The sequence below is a fragment of the Onychostoma macrolepis genome, chromosome 09 (genome assembly GCF_012432095.1).
Source record: "Onychostoma macrolepis isolate SWU-2019 chromosome 09, ASM1243209v1, whole genome shotgun sequence".
In the NCBI taxonomy this organism is placed as follows: Eukaryota; Metazoa; Chordata; class Actinopteri; order Cypriniformes; family Cyprinidae; genus Onychostoma; species Onychostoma macrolepis.
Window position 1 is genome coordinate 14,285,989 of NC_081163.1, and position 17,923 is coordinate 14,303,911.

General features: G+C 37.5%; 1 protein-coding gene across 6 annotated transcripts in view; it reads left to right on the top strand.

The window, feature by feature from the left end:
• fgf14 (fibroblast growth factor 14) overlaps nt 1-17,923 on the top strand; it is a 137,881-nt gene that overhangs the window by 60,635 nt on the left and 59,323 nt on the right. Inside the window, exon 1 of one of the 6 annotated variants that reach the window (XM_058787710.1) lies at nt 5,671-12,286. The exons of 3 other annotated variants lie outside the window; for them this stretch is intronic. In XM_058787710.1, the coding sequence (XP_058643693.1) occupies nt 12,094-12,286 (193 nt within the window). In that variant the 5' untranslated portion in view covers nt 5,671-12,093. Of the gene's footprint in view, nt 1-5,670; nt 12,287-17,923 lie in introns of those variants that run through there. 2 more of the 6 variants (XM_058787709.1, XM_058787707.1) reach the window with 2 other exon arrangements.

Consider the following 17,923-nt stretch of genomic DNA (forward strand, 5'->3'; position numbering starts at 1 on the left):
ACAGATAGTTCTCTTTGAATTCCCAACTTGCAGTGGCATCAAGCTGTCCTTCTCACCTTCATATCAAATAAAGCTTTTCATTCTCTCACTGTCTGTGTGACAGTGTTGCACAGTATGTATGTAGTCATTTGGGCCGTGAGACACACACAAACAAACATGCACTTGCACTCACATCGGATCGCGTTTGGCTTCAGGCTGTAATCCATGCTGTGTGGTTCAGAACAGTGAGCACCTACGGAGAGCTGTCTGTATTACGTAACTTTTGGAAGTGAAATTATACAGTCCCTAATGACATGCACCAAAAGATCTTCTTGCTGATGATGTCATAGCAGGGTGAGGAAAGGACAATAGATCAATCTGCATTTCACCGCACGCAGCTCTGTCGGCCAGGACACAGCTCCGTTACCTAATGGTTCTGAATGTGAGAAATGGCGCCAGCAGCAGTTCACAGGAAGCATGTCATCCAGCTCCATACCAGATGTTTCCTGTTCCTGAAAGTGCCAGAGTGTGTTGCATCTGATGGCATTTAATATGCATGAATGCCTGACCTGATGTCTCTTTTGTTTGTTTGCAATGAACATGTGTGTTTAAACTGTGGGTAAATGTCTTTCAGAGGTCAGTGCTGTGTTTTACGTGCTATGATTAAATCAGCGAGGAACTGTTTGCAGTCTCTGCAGTGATCTTTTTCCCCCTTCGACTTAAATCTTGAAGTAGCCCCATCTGACCACTTGAGGGCATCTTTGCTGTCTTAAATGTGTATATAAAGGCCTGGCAGGATTTTCTTTCTCTATCTGCTTTGTTTGCCTTTGTTGTTCATTAGTATGCTCATTTTCAGGCAGATAATGTATTTGCAACACATCTGTTAGATCAATACCTGAGACTTAGAAACTGCTGAGGTACAGAAAGAGCATTTCTAGATAAGTTGACAAACTGCTAAAGCTATGATGGCCTCATCATGGAGTCTATGTTAAGCGGCTAAAATTGTGTTTGGGATATTATGGTGACTGTTGTCACTTGTATTGTATTCGTGATTCAGCTAAAAGGCTGAAAGAGTCATTGCAGTGTGACAACGGATAATGGCTGTCATGAGGGATTGTTTAGCCACATTTTGCAGTTTGTGTCTGATTTCTCACTGATATCACTGAGCTGGTCTCTGCTGCGCTCTTGACCTCCCTCTTGTGGTTTTATAACAGCATAGCATAAAACAAACATTCATCACCACCAAAAACAAATATTTTCAAGCATTTACTGTTCACATCCGAGTGCTGTTACTTTAAAAGCTATTGCATTTTTTTTCTGTTTCCAATTTTCCATCAAGGACTTTTCAACTAAATGTGTTTTCTATCATACATTTTCCGTATTGCTTTACAATTGTTAGTATCTGCTATTCCTATATGAAACTCAATAAGTGGAATTAAGCACTTTGCGATTTAGTTGATCTAACTGTAATAACTATAGATCTTTATAGACCCTTTCTATCATTTCTATCATTGCTCATGAATTGGTATTGTGTTTTTAGTGTTTTAGAATTTTTTTTAGACTTCGTATTCCAGTATTATGGCATACAGATTTAAAGTCATTCTGCAACACACAATATATCACAAGTAAATGAGGACCAGGCTCTAAAATGACTTCTGAAGGTCTATGATGACTTTGTGAGAGCAATAGATCAAAATTTAAGTCATTATTCACTTAAAATTTAGATAGGAGTGCACTTGGTTTTGTGCATGAGAGCTCATGAGGGAAAAAAAATCAGTGATGTCTGATTTGTGAAGGGAATTTTTTTATGAAACTGTTTATTCTTTCGCAAATCAGAATGATTTGTTCACAAATCAGACTGGTCTGACTCCACTTGCAATGGTCTTTTGTATGATTTCAGAAGACTTGGAATAGCGCAGAGGTCATATGGATCACTTTTATGGTGCTTTAAGCTGGAAAAGTGCAACAATTTACTTAAAGCCTTTATGTATAATGCATTATAAAGGGCTATAAAAGGGTATAATGAATTGTTAAGTGATATAATGTATTAACTGTGGTTGCAGTTATTCAGGAAATTGTACAACGCATAATAATGTGCATTAAAAGGCATAATTAATGTACCAAAACAACTTTTCTAATGCATTATACATAAAGGCTAAGTAAAGTGTTACCGTGCATTCTATTCCATTCATCATATATGGAAAGAGCACATAGCACAAGCGCAGTTCACAGAATTTCTCCTTTTGTATTCTCTAGAAGGAAAGTTTTATGGGTTTACAGGAACATAAAGGTGAGTAAAAGATAAAAACATTTTCATTTTTGGTTGAGTTTTCATTTTAATATACAGTACATAACCTGTTGCAATGTCTCTGCCCTAACAAGTCCACTGCTGATTCAAAGAAGAAAAAAAAGTTGAGAGGTTTAAGCTTTACTTATTTTATGTAATGTCAAATATTTTATTGAACTGTATTGTAATTGTTAGAATTTTTGTTTTCCTAGTCATGAGCATCAAATAAACAATCCTTTCATAGCTATTCTCTCTTTCTCTCTGAGGATTGTGGGATATGGATCTGAGCTGTGCCTGTTCCGGGAATGACATTTAAATGTGTGTTTTCCTTCAAGGGAGAATCTGTTTGCTGTAAATATGTCAGAGAGAGTTTATCACGGGTGCATAATGGCTGGTTTGTGTTTGCTCTGGTTGTACACACACTGTAAACAAGCAGTGTGTTGAGCAGAGTGCGGTGGGTTTATCGCACGCTTTCTGGAGATGCTAACTGTGGAGGTGTTTACGGTGTACGTATCTTAGTTCACACCTGTGCTACGATCACTAAGAGTATTACGTGCACTTCTGCCTGCTGTAGGCCAGACACTAGACAGCTAATCTGTTTTCCTGGCTGATGAGAAGGTCCAGGGCTGGTCTTTGTCTCTGTGTTCTCTGCAGCTGACCTTCCCTTGGTTTTTAGCAGCTGGTCAGCAGTTTTTCAAGGCTCTGCAGGACTTAAGGTTCCTCTGCAGGGAGGCAGAAGCATTGAATCTCCTTACTTGTATGAGGTCAAGATAAATGAGTGTATTTTATAAATGGTGTAGCGTGGATACTATAGGATTATGAAACATTAGCATGGGCTCTGTGGAGCAGGATTAAGGAAGTGTCAGTGATCAACATGTGCCATATAGCTTTTCTGTCTTATGTCACTAACTTGCTAATGTTAAATCACTTATATTCATTCATTCATAAATAAATAAAAGGGGTTCAATGATGGTTCTGCAGGGACCTATATGGAAAAGAGATATAAAACAGAACTTTCAGTAACACTTGACAAAAAGTAATTAATGCATTATTAGAACTCACACTGTGCAATATATATTTTTACAGAATTTATTCATATTTGTTAATGTTAAGTAATAAAAATGTTATTGTTCATTGTTTGTTCATGTTCACAAACATTTGCTAGCAAATATTGATATAACATCAGTTAAGAGTAATAAATGCTGTAGAGTTATTGTTCATTGTTCATTCAGTTTAACTAATGTTAACAAGTTAAACCTTTTTGAAACGTGCTACAGAATTTTCTTTTGGCATTTCTAACTATTAACTATTTTTTAGTGGATTTTTGAAAGTGTTAATGTCTGATCAAATCTAGCTTTTAATATTTGGGGTCTCTAGGTTTGCTGAGAGTCAGAGTTGGCGTCTCTGGATTTATATATGTTAAATACTGCAATTCTGTAATTTCTTTTTTTTTCACACTTATGTTGTTCCAAAACCATATGACTTTATTTTGTGGAATGCAAAAGGAGAAATGTTGTTCACTGTTCTCTTTCTGACACACAAAAAAATATTGCTTTAACATTAATCTGAATCACAGCCTGCACAAGGCTTTTGTTGACAGAGCTTAATATTTCTCATTTTTAGGCATTCCAGATCAGTTTTCAAGGAAAGTGATAAGTGGGCAACAAAGGTACAGTTCCTATTGATCTGTGGTTTTGCTCATTTTAAATGAGTATCACTTAGGTATAAAATTACAACACAGTGATTTAATTGAGGCGGTATTAATTTTTAAGCAGGTTTCAGGTCAGTTGAAAAGATTTCAGCTCTGATAAGGCCTGTGTGTGTATGTTCTTTGAGTCACTTCTGTGCTTCTCTGCGTAGTGACAAACTGACAAAAGGAACAAGGCCCATTTAAGGCTGTTCATGAGAGATTCATAAACCTTCCTCAGAAGAATATTGACTCAACTGCCACGTGTTTCTAACACATTATAATCTGCCCCTGTCATTCAAAATGGAAATCACTATAACAAATGTATGTTGTCAGTGTGTGCATTCATTATGCATTCCATTTAAGCCAAGGGAACAAATCCTAAAATCATCCATCATGAAGCGAACAAACTCAAGTGGGGAAAAAACCCTGCACTATATTAAGTTGACCAACAGGGATTTTCCATGTAACTGCTGAAACAGGCAGTCCAGAGAAAAAGGTTCAGATTAGGTATGGGCATTAGACTAAGCAGCTTGCTTGGTATTAGCATTCAATGGATGTACCTAATAGAAATCCCATTTATCTCATGAATTGTAGGGAGCAGTGATGTGTCTCTCTCCCTCCAGCTTATTCTGTCGCTGTCTCTCTTTCTCAAGTTTACAGATTTGCCATTTTAAATAATGTGTGTGTGCGTGTGTGTGTGTGTTTTGTATGTAGGGGTTTGTGTGGGTGTCCCAAAGTTTTTTTGTTAGGATTTTAGGTGGGTGTGTTCTTACTTGATGTTATTTGGTTCAGGTCTGCGCAGGAAACAGGCTACAGCATGTGGTGTGTGGGAGCAAATACACTGCGGACGATATAGTGAAGGGACGTTTCCTGTGTGCCAACTTTCTCACTTTCTCACAGCCTTTCTGAAAGTCTGTCATCTTATTTGAATAGCTCACGTGGTACTGCAGGCTATAGGTAGGCTACATTTTACCCTTTGGCTTCAGTTTGAGATGACAGCATTGCCGTTTATCAGAGAGAATGATGGGGAAATAGTGGTTAAACATAATATGACAGTTAACAGTCAGTCAGTGTTTCCTGAACCGCTTTTCAGCGGATGAGTCACTCCTCCACCACTGAATCTTCAGTGCAAGTACAGTGAAATAATGGTAAAACAAACATCTTTTGTGCTCAAACACAACATACCGTGCAATTGGACTCTTTTTGTGATTTAAAAACATACAGCACGAGCAGTTTAGTCTAGTCACAAAACAAATAACTGTTATGATCCATTTTTCTTTTTAATTAAAAACATACAACGTGAGCAGTGTAAATGACTCTATGATCTAGTTTAAATGTTGTCCAATTAATAAACAAATGATGCTTATTATTCATCTTTTTTTTTAAAGTAAGAAACATACAGTGCAAGCAATAGTCCAGTTTACTCTTTTGATCTGGTTTTAAAACTGAAAACATACAGTGTAACAACTTACTATTATGTCCTTTTTTAAGTGAAAAAACCTCACTAGCAGCCCAATTCATGAACAAATGACTCTTATAATCCAGTTCTTTTTGTGAATCAAAAACAAACTATGTGATCAGTGTAGGCTTATTCATGAATAAATGTTTCTTATGAGCTGGGTCTTTTAAAGAGCAGTTAAGAAACACAGTATAAAACCTTAATAATCATTCAGAGCTGATTAATCAACATCTGACTCACTTATTATCATTATATTTGGTGCTGTCTGTATCATTTATTATTTATATGCATATAATTAGCAGCTCCCTGCTGCAAAAACAGTGCTGTGTATGAAACACTGATCTCAGATAAGGTGACTGCAGTCGAACGGTTTAGTAGCATGGCGTGCATGGGCACTGGACCCCGATGTTCCCTAAAACTGAGATGAACGCATTTTAGATAGCATGAAGGTCTTTATAATAGTGCTTTAACTTCAACTGAACTGAACATAATTATAATTCCAGGGGTTTCTCAAGGCTATACGCTTTTGGCCCATTTTGTGTGCTTGGAGGTCCCTTGGGTTTCCACGGGGAGATTACTTTGCAGAGTCCTTCCCTCCTCTCTCTCACAGACCAGAAAAAAGAGGGCTTTCCAGGCTGAGAATCAACTCATTTAAATTCACAGTGTCTGCCCAGGCTTTCTCGGATGAGCTTTTTTTTTTGCTCCACTGCTGACAAGACACTTTTGAATGTTGCATACTTAAAACCAGATCAAAGGACAGGCAGAGATGTGAGCAGAATTTTTAACTGTTGTTCAGGGAGTAACTCTGTCTATATCCATCTCTTTGGAGCTCATCTTGGCATTTCCATCCCCTGGTGGGAGTAATGGCGTGTGATGCGTTGTGTTCTTCTCTGTCATTTAGACTAAACTCTCTCACAGTGTTATGAGAAATTCACTCTGCTAACACTGTTCAGGGGTCAGCGATGACCCAAAACTGAAGCGGTGTACATCACTGAGCACTTCTCTTTTCAGTATAATATGGAACACATGTCTATAAACCAATGATGTTTTCAGTGCAAAAAAGACCCAACAATTTTAGTAATGTTATGAAACCTTTTACCACTCTCAGAATTCCCCACTTCTTTCTGGTCAGTGAAAAATCACAATGCCACTTTACACATCTAAAGGTGTCAGGGTTTTCACCTAAGACAGAATTCCCAGTGTTCACACATACTGAGGCTGGTTCCATGTGCCAGCAATAAAAAAGCTAGACTTGTACATTTTCTGAGTAAGTACATTTTCTTGGCTCTGCAAAACTCTGGATCTTCTGGGTCATTGCAGGGCTGTAGCAAAATCTCTAACCCTATATGAGAACCAATATTTATTAAATGAATAAATAATAATATGTAATAGAAAATAATGTATTCTGATTTTATGTGTGTGCAGAAAAGAAATGCATTATTTTATATATTTTGTTTTTTGACCCATGATAAAATGGCTGTAGTTTGAAGAACATGTATGGTTGTTTACAGGGATGCATCCTTGCTCATTTTACTACATTAGGATACATTTGACATTCTCACCTCTGTAATGAGATCTGTTGTTGATATTTAAATGTCAGGCTTAATGGCAAAACCCTCAAGCTGAAACAGACTTGTATTGATTTGCTAGATCCCTTTGTTCTCATCTCATTAATCTACAATTTGATTTAACACAGGTGCTCATCTTACATTGGCTTTTAGCTTGATTTAGAGACTTGTCACTTTTATCTGTTTTTCATGACACAGAATAACACTGGCTTGCACATACAGGCTATGCAAATCAGTTTTTGCATTTTACTTAAAGTGAGAGAATCAGGTTTGATGTATTCTTTGCAATACAGCCAGATTAGATTTATTTATTTTTAGATCTTATTTTGCATACAATTTTACTGACAAATATGCACAGATAAAAAATGTGGAAACGGTATGCAGAAAATAAATGTTTAAAAAGTAGTATAAAACTTTGTTAACACATGATTTCGCTTTGTTGTGTGTTTAATTTTGCAGGTCACATCCAATTAGCATCTTGGAAAGAAAATATGGTTATTTTGTGTTTTTAATGCTTTGTGTAAACATGTCTTCACTTCATGCAGTCTTATTAAATAATGACCCAAGAATAAATATATTAAAATCATGATATTACCTCTGGAAGGTGAAGTTGTTGAGAGCACTGTAATGTGGGATATAAAATCCCATGCAGTGTCCTCTGCTTGTGTACTGCATATTTTGCCAAATGTAGTAGGTCATTACATGCAAACAGAACATTTTCAAACTGTGCACATTAAACATATTGCATACAAAATAGCATGAGAAATATAGTAATGTCATTCAGGAAATACATATGATTTTTTAGACAAAATATCACCAGAATTACAATAATATTGCTTTAGCGTTGTTTATGAGACTCAGAATTTCTGTCTATAATTGTTTCTTTATTTGTAGCAGGAGAAAAAAAAAACTATCAGGAAAATGAGAGCATGAAATTGTTTTCTTCAAATGTCTCTCTTTTGATGTCTTATCCAAAAATTCCCTCGATATGAGAGAGAAAGTTATTCTCTGCCATTTAAGCAGAAAACTAATTTCTCATTTTCCTTTTAATCCTGTGATTTGTTCTAGTCTGCTTTATTAGCTAAAGCCATTACAGTATGGCATGGTGAGATTTCTCTGCAAAACACTACATTCACAACCCCATTCAACGTCTTCCTCAGTGTCTTCGGCTTCTCAGAACGGTGACATTTCATCAAGCCGATTAAACCCCGATGTCAACACTAACCAAAAATCATTACTATCTCCTCTATTAAATTAAGCTCTCTCTCCTACCCCAACAGTGTGAAACAATTTGATTTAAACAAAGCGCTAAATCTCCTGTTTTCCTCTCATCTCAGTGCGTATGACGTTAAGTCCAATTTACAACTGCTGTCATCACGACAGCTAATAAAAGCCAGACGGCCCTAAAGCCTTCCATAGTGATACAAACAATCAACTTGTTTATTTGGTGTCTCTGTCTGCTGTGACATTTCTTGAAGTAAGATGTAGTTCTCCTTTTCTCATCGCTCTACTGGGCTTTGGTGATTCCCTGCCAATGCAATCTCATTCATCTCTTTCCCTTTGATATGTGGACAGCTTCAGAGAACTGCATTTGTATAAAACAGAAGTTGCAGTCATCTCATGTTTTTTTAAAGGCTAGCTCTCCGTTCTCTTTGATTTTGCATGTATTGTATCGTATGGCATTTACTAGAATGACCATGTTTCATTCATCTTGTCAGCTAATGTTCATAAAAGACCAGGTGGAGGACAGCGTGGGAGGCTGGAGTTGGCTCACATTTATGTAGCAGTTAATTAGTTCTACATCAAAAGTGCTTCTACTGAATTACACATCTGTTCTCTTATGATCTTTGAGCTGTGCTGTTCGCATGGGTGCCTCCACATTAAACTCTAGGTAAACTTGAGCAAAACAGTTCATCTCAGCTCATCATCATTATTAAAAGTTCAAAGTGGAACACTGTGTTTTAAAAAATTTGTCTCTGAAACCTCAGAGGATATCGCCTCAGCTGGCTGAACAGCAGTTGTTTGGGGCAGATCTTACTAATAATGTTATCTGTGAGTATAGACCCTATAAATGGGGCCGTGTCATTGACAGCCAGGCAGGGAAATGCGCTGTTACCTTTGCTGAAGCTGCAATGGGTTTGCTATGGAGTCTCATACATTCAGAAGGAGAAAACATGTGGGTATGTGCACACTCATATATTCAAGACAATGCCGTTGTGTGTGTGTGTGTTTTAAGAAATATAGTAATCACTTGTGTGTGCAAGTCGATTTGGTCTATCTCTTTGTCATGGGTTTTTGCTGTGTAGTCCATTTGCCATCTGAACGCTACCTTTTATTTTGAGTAAATGCTTCTGAAGCGTAAAGTTTCCTGCCATACACTGAAGATGAAAATTGGAAAGAAAAAGGAAAAATAACCAATTTTGTATTCATTTCAGTACTGAGACTCAGCAGTTAGGAACTCAAAATACGCCACAGGCATGTTCTTTCTGTCTTTTTTATTTTTTTGATAGTTTGTACCGCAGACTCGTTCATTACTGATTTAGTATTATTATTTTTTCTTATCCTCTTGTTCTCTTTCTGTAAACAAAGTCATGTTGTCAGACTGTAATGCCTCTGTTTAAGCTGTAATATTTTACTGCTTGTAATTTTCTTTTGCCTTTACTAGCAACTTGAATTAATAAGGCATTAACAAACATTATTGCAGACTATATAGTGTTTCACAACTATAATGCACATTCAGAAAATCCTTTTGATTTATAGTCTACATGTTTGAATATAGATTGTGAATGAAGTACAGATGTCTTGATGTTAATGGCTTATGCATGAAAGCTAGTGATCTGTCTGTGCTATTGTAAATAAATGGAGTCATAGTTAAGCTGACAGTGTCCGCTGCTGGCGGCTGCGCAAACTGCAGTGGCTGCTTCACCGGCAATGATGCAGACAGCTTAACCTCTCATTATTTTAGCAGTCTGTTATATCAGTGCTCATATGATTTATTCGGGTATGCTAATAATGTCATTTCTTCTATTTTAATACAAAATGTCTTTTGTGAAACTCTATGCATGCAGTGTGTAGGCTACATTATTAGATTTAATTGCATGTTCCATATGTTTTCGTATTTTCTCTTTAATCTGCTCAAGCCTGTGTCTGGTCTGAAAATACCACTCCAGAGTTGCATCGCCAGTCTATTTGGGTGGAAGGGGTTGAAAAACAGCAGGGGGATGAAAGACTGAATATTTCATTGCAGCGACAAACAGCAGATGGCCCTCTTGAGTTTTTCTTTTTTTTTTAATTCCTCCTCTGTGATTGTGTTTCTCTGGTGATATTAATCTAAATGAGAAAATACTCTGTTATTGGGGCATGATATTAAATTGGCACCCCAGCCCTTATCGCAACACTCATTACCATATGATTAAAGAAACAGGCGACAGATAAATGTAGGCCTATAGCAAAAACAGGCACTCATCCATACAATGCGTTACATAGGTGTGTTTGCCTAAAACAATGGGGGTCTCAGTAGCACCTTAGATGTGTGATGTAGGCCTGATTCATTTTGCACTCATGAGGCGTGTCGGTGGGGTTGTGTGAAATTAATTTCTTAGAGATTCGCATAAACACGTGTCTCATAAAGAGTGTACTTGATTATTGTTAATACACACAAAATAAGTGAAAAATAGGTATTTTCTGCGTCTCAATTCTGTTATTTGTATTCAGAATGATTATAAATATTGGCATCTAAATTTATTTATAATTAAAAAAAAAAAAAAAAAAAAATCTGGCGACCAGCTTCTGTAAACACTAGGCTATTGGACAAATTCTATTAGATAAATCATATTTTGAAATATCTAAATGTTGTCATCGGCACGTTTGAATTTTATCAGCACAGAAAATACAAATATATACGGACATAAGGGTGGGTTATTCTCGTCTTTGAAACGATGGCAAAGGAGGAGTTTGTCGTTAAGACTTGTTGATGATCTGTGAGGTTGAGGCGGGAAGCGCGTGGTCGTTAAGACTTGTTGATGCCGTTGATCTATGAGGCTGAGGCGGGAAGCGCGTGCGCCTCTCGCTTCAAACGGCTGGAGACGCTAAATGAGCTCGAGGCGAGCTGGAGGATGAAGAGGAGCATTTCTTGAATACGTTTTCTTTGCTGGCTAACCTTAGCACTTATGCTGCACATCTGTGTACTCCCGCTTCGGGGAAAGACTTTTTTATTTGAGTTTATTTATTTGTTCGTTCCTGTCACACCGGGTAGACGCCATCCCCACCGGAGCCGCTCGGTGTTGCTTACATTTCTCTCTCAGAAGACATGCTGCTTTAGAAAAGGAAAAAACGCACATCGTTATTGAAAAACCACGCGACCTAGAACAAGAGACTGAGTGGGGAGTGATCGTCTGAGGAGATCCCTTATCAACAATAAACACCTACGTTCAAACTTACCTCAACTCACCGTCGTTACGCCGTCGGTTATTCTCAAGATGAGTGGACGTTTGAACGGAACCGGCGTGGATATCTGCTAAACTTGGTAAATATGTGAGACATATGAATATGTGTAGTCGCAGGGCTCCACCTGGGAGACGAAGGTGGTCGCGTTTCTCCGCTTGACAGCTCAGAACGAAAAACGCTTTGTTTGCTCAGACTCCGGGAGTGGAGGTCGCTGCCCAGGGTGCTGAATTTCACCAGGACCGGGTCAGAGATAAACGAAGGAAAGTGACGGATCAGAGAGACTCTCAGGCGTGCTGTGAATATATTTTCACGTTCTGTATTTTGGAGGAGCCGGGCAACTCATGTGATAATCATTTTCCGAAAAGCGTTGTGAAATCAGGAATGAAAAGTAACCTGCGAGCCGCCTGACTTCGAAATGAAAATCGGACAACATGTGAAATACGGACAGTTGAGTAACACTTCACCTTTGTATTCATTATGCTAATTCAGTGTCTTATTTCGCCCGTCGTGATGTGTGGATATCTTTGATCATCATCCGTGCATTTCAGAGGGCAGAGCACAGAAACAGTCGCAAAAATGGGACAATAATTGAGACAGATCGGGCGGTTTGTTGTTGTTGTCTGTGCTTTGTGTGTAAGGAGTTCAACAGCCCTGTTTTTGAGACATGGCAGCGGCGATTGCCAGCGGTTTGATCCGCCAGAAGAGACAGGCACGGGAGCAGCATATAGACCGACCATCCACCAACAGAAGGAGAAAAAGCCCCAATAAGAATAAAGGGCTTTGCAACGGGAACCTGGTCGACATCTTCTCCAAAGTGCGAATCTTCGGCCTCAGGAAACGCAGACTACGACGACAAGGTGTGGGAAGTTCCGTACATAAGAAGTCTATGCTATGTCTTGAGATAATATACGCCCACATTTCATTTTCACATTCAGCTCTGACAACAAGGGACTCACGGCATGGAACTGCTGTTTATCTTGACGAGAATAGCTGATAGGGTTTGTATAGACTTGTGTTGTGTCTTGACAGATTTCTTTGACAGACTGTTTTTATTTCCATCAGTCTGCAAATCTGTCTTTATTTATTTATTTATTTATTTTTTTTTACGCAAATTGTTAAATATGTAGTAAGACCAGTCAGTAATGAGACCACGTATTCAGCTTAAATCTATGTACGTCATACTTTCAAAATAATTCTCAAAACAATTCTCCTCCGTTTTTAAAGGCCACATATATCAGAGCTGGATATTGTTTTGATTCAAACTAGATATTAATGCATTGTTTGAAATATTCTTGAGATTTGGCAGCCTCTCTATCTTTGCTATACCCTTGGGAGGTGTTGATGTTGAATTATTGGCACATTTCATGAATGCAAGTAAAGCAGCAGGTGCCCAACGTGTTGCAGGAAAAAAAAAAAAAAAATGCTATCACAACATCAGTAAACAACATCCAGTGACAGCTTATCTTAATAGAAATGCCAAATATTCAGTTTAGGTAAGATTAAAAAAAAAAATCTTAGTCTTTCTGTCACCTCAACAGTAATGGAGATCTGTTCAGATGAAAAATGAAATTATGATGGGACTTAAAAATGTATTTTTCTAAATATAAGTATTTCTAGTACAACAATAATTCATTTTGCTTTCATATATCACATTTATATAACAATTTAAAAATTTAAAGTGTGCTAGGTAGGTTTTTAGAATATCAGAAAATCATAAGACGACAAACAATCAACCTATTTTCATGAGGACAAACAATCTTATAAAGTCACCTCAGGACAATCATAGTTAATATGTTAATGTATAATCACAAGTATTATATACTAATTTTTTAGAATCAGAAAATATACGCGTGTTGTGTGTGCATTTTTGGACTGCAAGCAGAAATTATTGTTTAAAAACAAAAAAAAACATTGTAGGCCAGCAGCTTATCCAATAGATGAGCTACAGTCTGATAAAACTATAATAGAGGTGGCGATTTGGAATACTGTATATCATGATACCTGTCAGAGATGTCCAGAGGGGAATCTTGCACAAATAAGTAGTGAGTAAAAGATGTAGCTGTTGCCAGGAGAAACTGAGAGTGATGAATTAGCCCTGCAACGTCTCGGCTAACGTGCACCTGTGACGGCCATCTTATTACAGATGGCGAACAGCTCATGGCCTCCCCTCACACTCCTAGTGTTGACTTTTTCGGAAGGCAGCATGTTATAAGGCTTGTAAGTCAAGCTTACCCACATCGTCACTATTTCTAATTACATATGGTGAATTGAAAACATTAAGTTGTCTTTGAGTATTTGCTGTTTAAGATGACTACCGGTGCTCATGGCTGGTTGGATGGCCTCTTTTGAGTCCCGTTGCCTGTTGCGTTGTTGCCTGAGTTACTTTTGACAGAGCACCCCCTGGGATTTACCTCATTAATTTCCCATTGCAGCTAGATTTACAAAATCTTCAGTGAGCATTTTCACAGCCTTGAGGGCTCACCAGGGGCTCTGTGAAGCTGAGACTTAGCCTGCCCACCCTCATAGGTTCTTTCACATGTGTGTGCTCAGGAGAAATAATGGTTAGTTTAGTGGTGGTAATTTAGTAGTGGTCACAGGAAGGACACTTTGAGCATAGCCTTCGAGCATAGCCTCCCATCATGCAAGGCAGTGAGATGCTACATTCGTCTCCATTTTAACTCTGACTTTTAGGTCGCGACATGCAGACAATAGTAATATTCCCCTGAGTATGGAAAAGCATGTACAGACCATGAACTGAGACATTTGCCTTGTGGCAGTGTAGTAAAAGAAATCAGAGAAGACAGTAGTTTGAAAAAAAAAAAACTTGCTCAAGTGTATTTTCAGTTTGTCAAATCTCTGGCAAAATGAGCAATGATGATGATAATAATGGTGCTAGTGTGGACCTCAAGCCTGTGTTTTATAATTTGCCCAGCACACCATCCAAAAACATTAAACAAGGGACAGTCCTTATATACTGTTTCATATTGATTTATTTGACTTTCTAGACTCTCAAGCAGAATGCTATTATTGACAAGTCATTGGCGTGACCAGATCGTTACAGAGATATGTGTCATATTGCATTGATTCAAAATAATCATGCTGATTAGAGTTCTGCAAATGTGTAAATAATACTAGTGGTAGACCCAAGTAAACTCGCTTTACATTTTTCATGATTGTGTCTTCAGAGACAAATTTTAGGGATCATTCTTGGCTCATAGGGCAAAATTAAATGAAAGATCTAGTGACAGCAATGATAATATATGTGTGTGTCAGAGAACATGAATGTCTTAATATTTTCAAGCAAAGATTTTTCTACACAAGGCCTTGCTTTGGTTTGTAAGGTACAGCACCATTTCAATTTAAGATGTCAAAATGGACACAGACTGTTAACTTTAAATGCCCAGTTAATGCTGTCAGCTGTGACCAAAGTCTTTGCTAAAATGTACATTATACAGTCTGACAGTTGTTTACCTTTTTCCAAAGATCTCACTGGGGTGATATTGTACAATCTGGCAAACAACAGTTGTAAAACTGCAAATAACTTTAGGCTGGGATATAGGTATCTCAGAATAAAGGTTGAATAAAGTTCCCTATAGTTCAGATATTGAAATTAATGACAGGTGGTAGGTTTATTCCAGTTGATTTAGATGCTGGGTCCATATTTCATTTTGAGCCGTCCATGTCTGAATGGTGCAATTCTAATAAAAGGAGGAGGTTGAGTTGTTTGTTAATGTCCATGACCTCAGAAAAAAAAATCTGAAAAACATTTCCAGACATGAAAGGTCTCCATCAAGCCGGTAAAAACAAGTGCATCTTTCATTTATTTAAAATCTCTTTGTTCAAAACAGAGAGGTTATCTGTTTGATTGCATCTCAGAGTGCTGCCATGTAGCAATTTTTACCCTTTTTACACCACAGGACATTTTATGTCCTGTGGCCATGAAAAAATAAACATTGTTGTGAAGTGATTGCTTACTAAAATGCCCTGCTGCAAACTCAATTTATAAATTTAGTAGGTAGAAGGTTCTTATATAGCAAAACGTATAACTCTAACCTTGTATTCAAGTCTCGCTAAAAGCATGTAGCGAGCCATGTAGGGTGCAGAAATCATTTAGCTATCTTTATCAATTAAGTGCAACAAAATTAGATTGTTTTGCTGTATTTATTGTCATTTTGTGCTTCTGCATTTATCCACTGTGAAAGTTCAGTGCTCTAATGCTTATTATCCGGATAAGTGATAAATATGACAGAGATTCTTCCCGGCAAGACATGGTTCAACACGCTGTTTGGACGTTACGTTTTGCGTCCAATTAGAATGCTCAGTGGAATGGAAGACCACCAGTGGAGACTAGCTTTTAATCTCTTTCTATGCTAAGTCTCATTAAAAAGTCTGATGAATCTTGCATACACTCAATTAGTTCTGACTGAAAGTGCATAGCGCCTCCTTTAGTCTTGAGTGTAAGGTGGTGCTTGTTCTTGACTGTGTAAATTACTGAGCTTGATGTCAATTCGCCTATAATGACTAAATTACTTTTCGGTTTTGCATGTTTGACTTCCGCCACGTTCCACCACGTAGTGATATACGAAGTGATATTCATTGTTAATTTACAGAGGTGAGAGGTATAGTGTGTGTGCGTGTGTCTACATGCATATATTTATATGTATGTATGTATATATATTAGGGTGCATCAAATTTGAATGGGAAATTTTAATTTCAAAATATCAATTTGGCTGGCATTGCATTTTGTTCCAGTTAACATAAAAATAACTTTTGCAAAGGTTTGAGGAATTCCACTGAGATTTAGGGGTGCCACCTAACACATGAACTTTGGCGAAATTTCGAAAAATGTGCAATTTTTTGTCTAATTGCCAAAAGGTTGACCTGGAAATGTTGAGTACAGTGAACTTTTATACAGTAACATGTTCTATAGGGTTATCAAAGTAAAAGTTGTTTGTTTGCCCTTTGTGCAACTTGGGCATTTCTCAGAATTAAACTTTCAAGATTCTCCATTAATTTGTCAAGAGGTCAATGGGACATGTTCACGTGGTCTTACCCTGAATTTTGTGCAGCAGTGATGGATGTCGGACACACATATAAAGTTTAATTGACTTTATTGTTAAACACAAGGCGATACTGACACACTTAAAAGAACAAACCCTCTCTAGTGGCTAACTCACTGGCAACTAACAGGGCCTAAATGGTAAGAGCTGACACTAACTAAACTTAAAACTTAATTGCTCAGTCTGTGCCAGAGTCTGCTCCAATGAGCAACATCACGTTAATTTACTGTAACAAATACAATGCTACTCTCAATAAACATGAGACATCTACAGTATACACTGAATATGACATTGTCCACTCTAGAATACTGTTGATGTTAAGCTATTGCTTAGCTAACATAGATAGCTAACTGTGGTTGGCAAACTAATGTTAGCTAGATGTAATGAGCACCAAATACCTATAAATATGACTTAAATGACTTATGATAAATAAGTATACAAAGACACAACTACAGATATGATAGTAATATGTAATAATACATACCCAACACAGAAAGATCACCTCAAACAGAAAGATCACCTCAGTTTTCTTGAGCTGTAGTATTGTTTACCTCAGATCTCAATGGCGACCATTGAGCACTGTTAACCACTTTATCCAACAAACGTGCACCCCTAAATCATCATGTACTGGAAAAATATTTTGCATGTGTTGTTTCTACATATATTGGAACACTTTTAGCACCCAGCCATATCAAAATTCAAGAATTGTGTTTTTTGATGCAGCCTAATATATATATATACACACACACACACACACACACACACACACACACACACACACACACACACACACACACGGACACTCATACACCTTATATAGCATATATATATATATTTATGCCATGGTCTGTCTGAATACTCGATTCTGATTGGCTGGCAGGTGTTGATTAAATTTGTTGAACTGCACAGGTAATTCCAGGTCAGTTTAATCACGTTCTATATTAATGCGCTTCCTATAAACATTGGTAACCATAGTAACATACAGTTACAGTTGAATAGTAATACAGAGGAAAATAAATGTAATTTTTATCGTTCCGGTCAAATATTGCAGCGCAAATATTATTAACATCTTTAATATGTGAATGCTGGGAAATGACCATGGCATAAACGGGATAATTTTGATCCGCTGCGCGTCGGGCGGTTCTTCGCCTCCACGTCGTGCATTCAAATCGTTTAATGTACAGCTAGCCGTTGATTATCCCTTACATATACAGTGGTGTGAAAAAGTGTTGGCCCCCTTCCTGATATTTTATTTTTTTGCATGTGTTTCACACTTTAATGTTTCAGATCATCAAACAAATTTAAATATTAATCAGAGATAACACAAGTAAACACAACATGCAGTTTTTAAATTAAGTTTTTTATTATGAAGGGAAAACAAAATCCAAACCTGTGTGAACATGGCCCTGTGTGAAAAAGTGCTTGCCCTCTAAA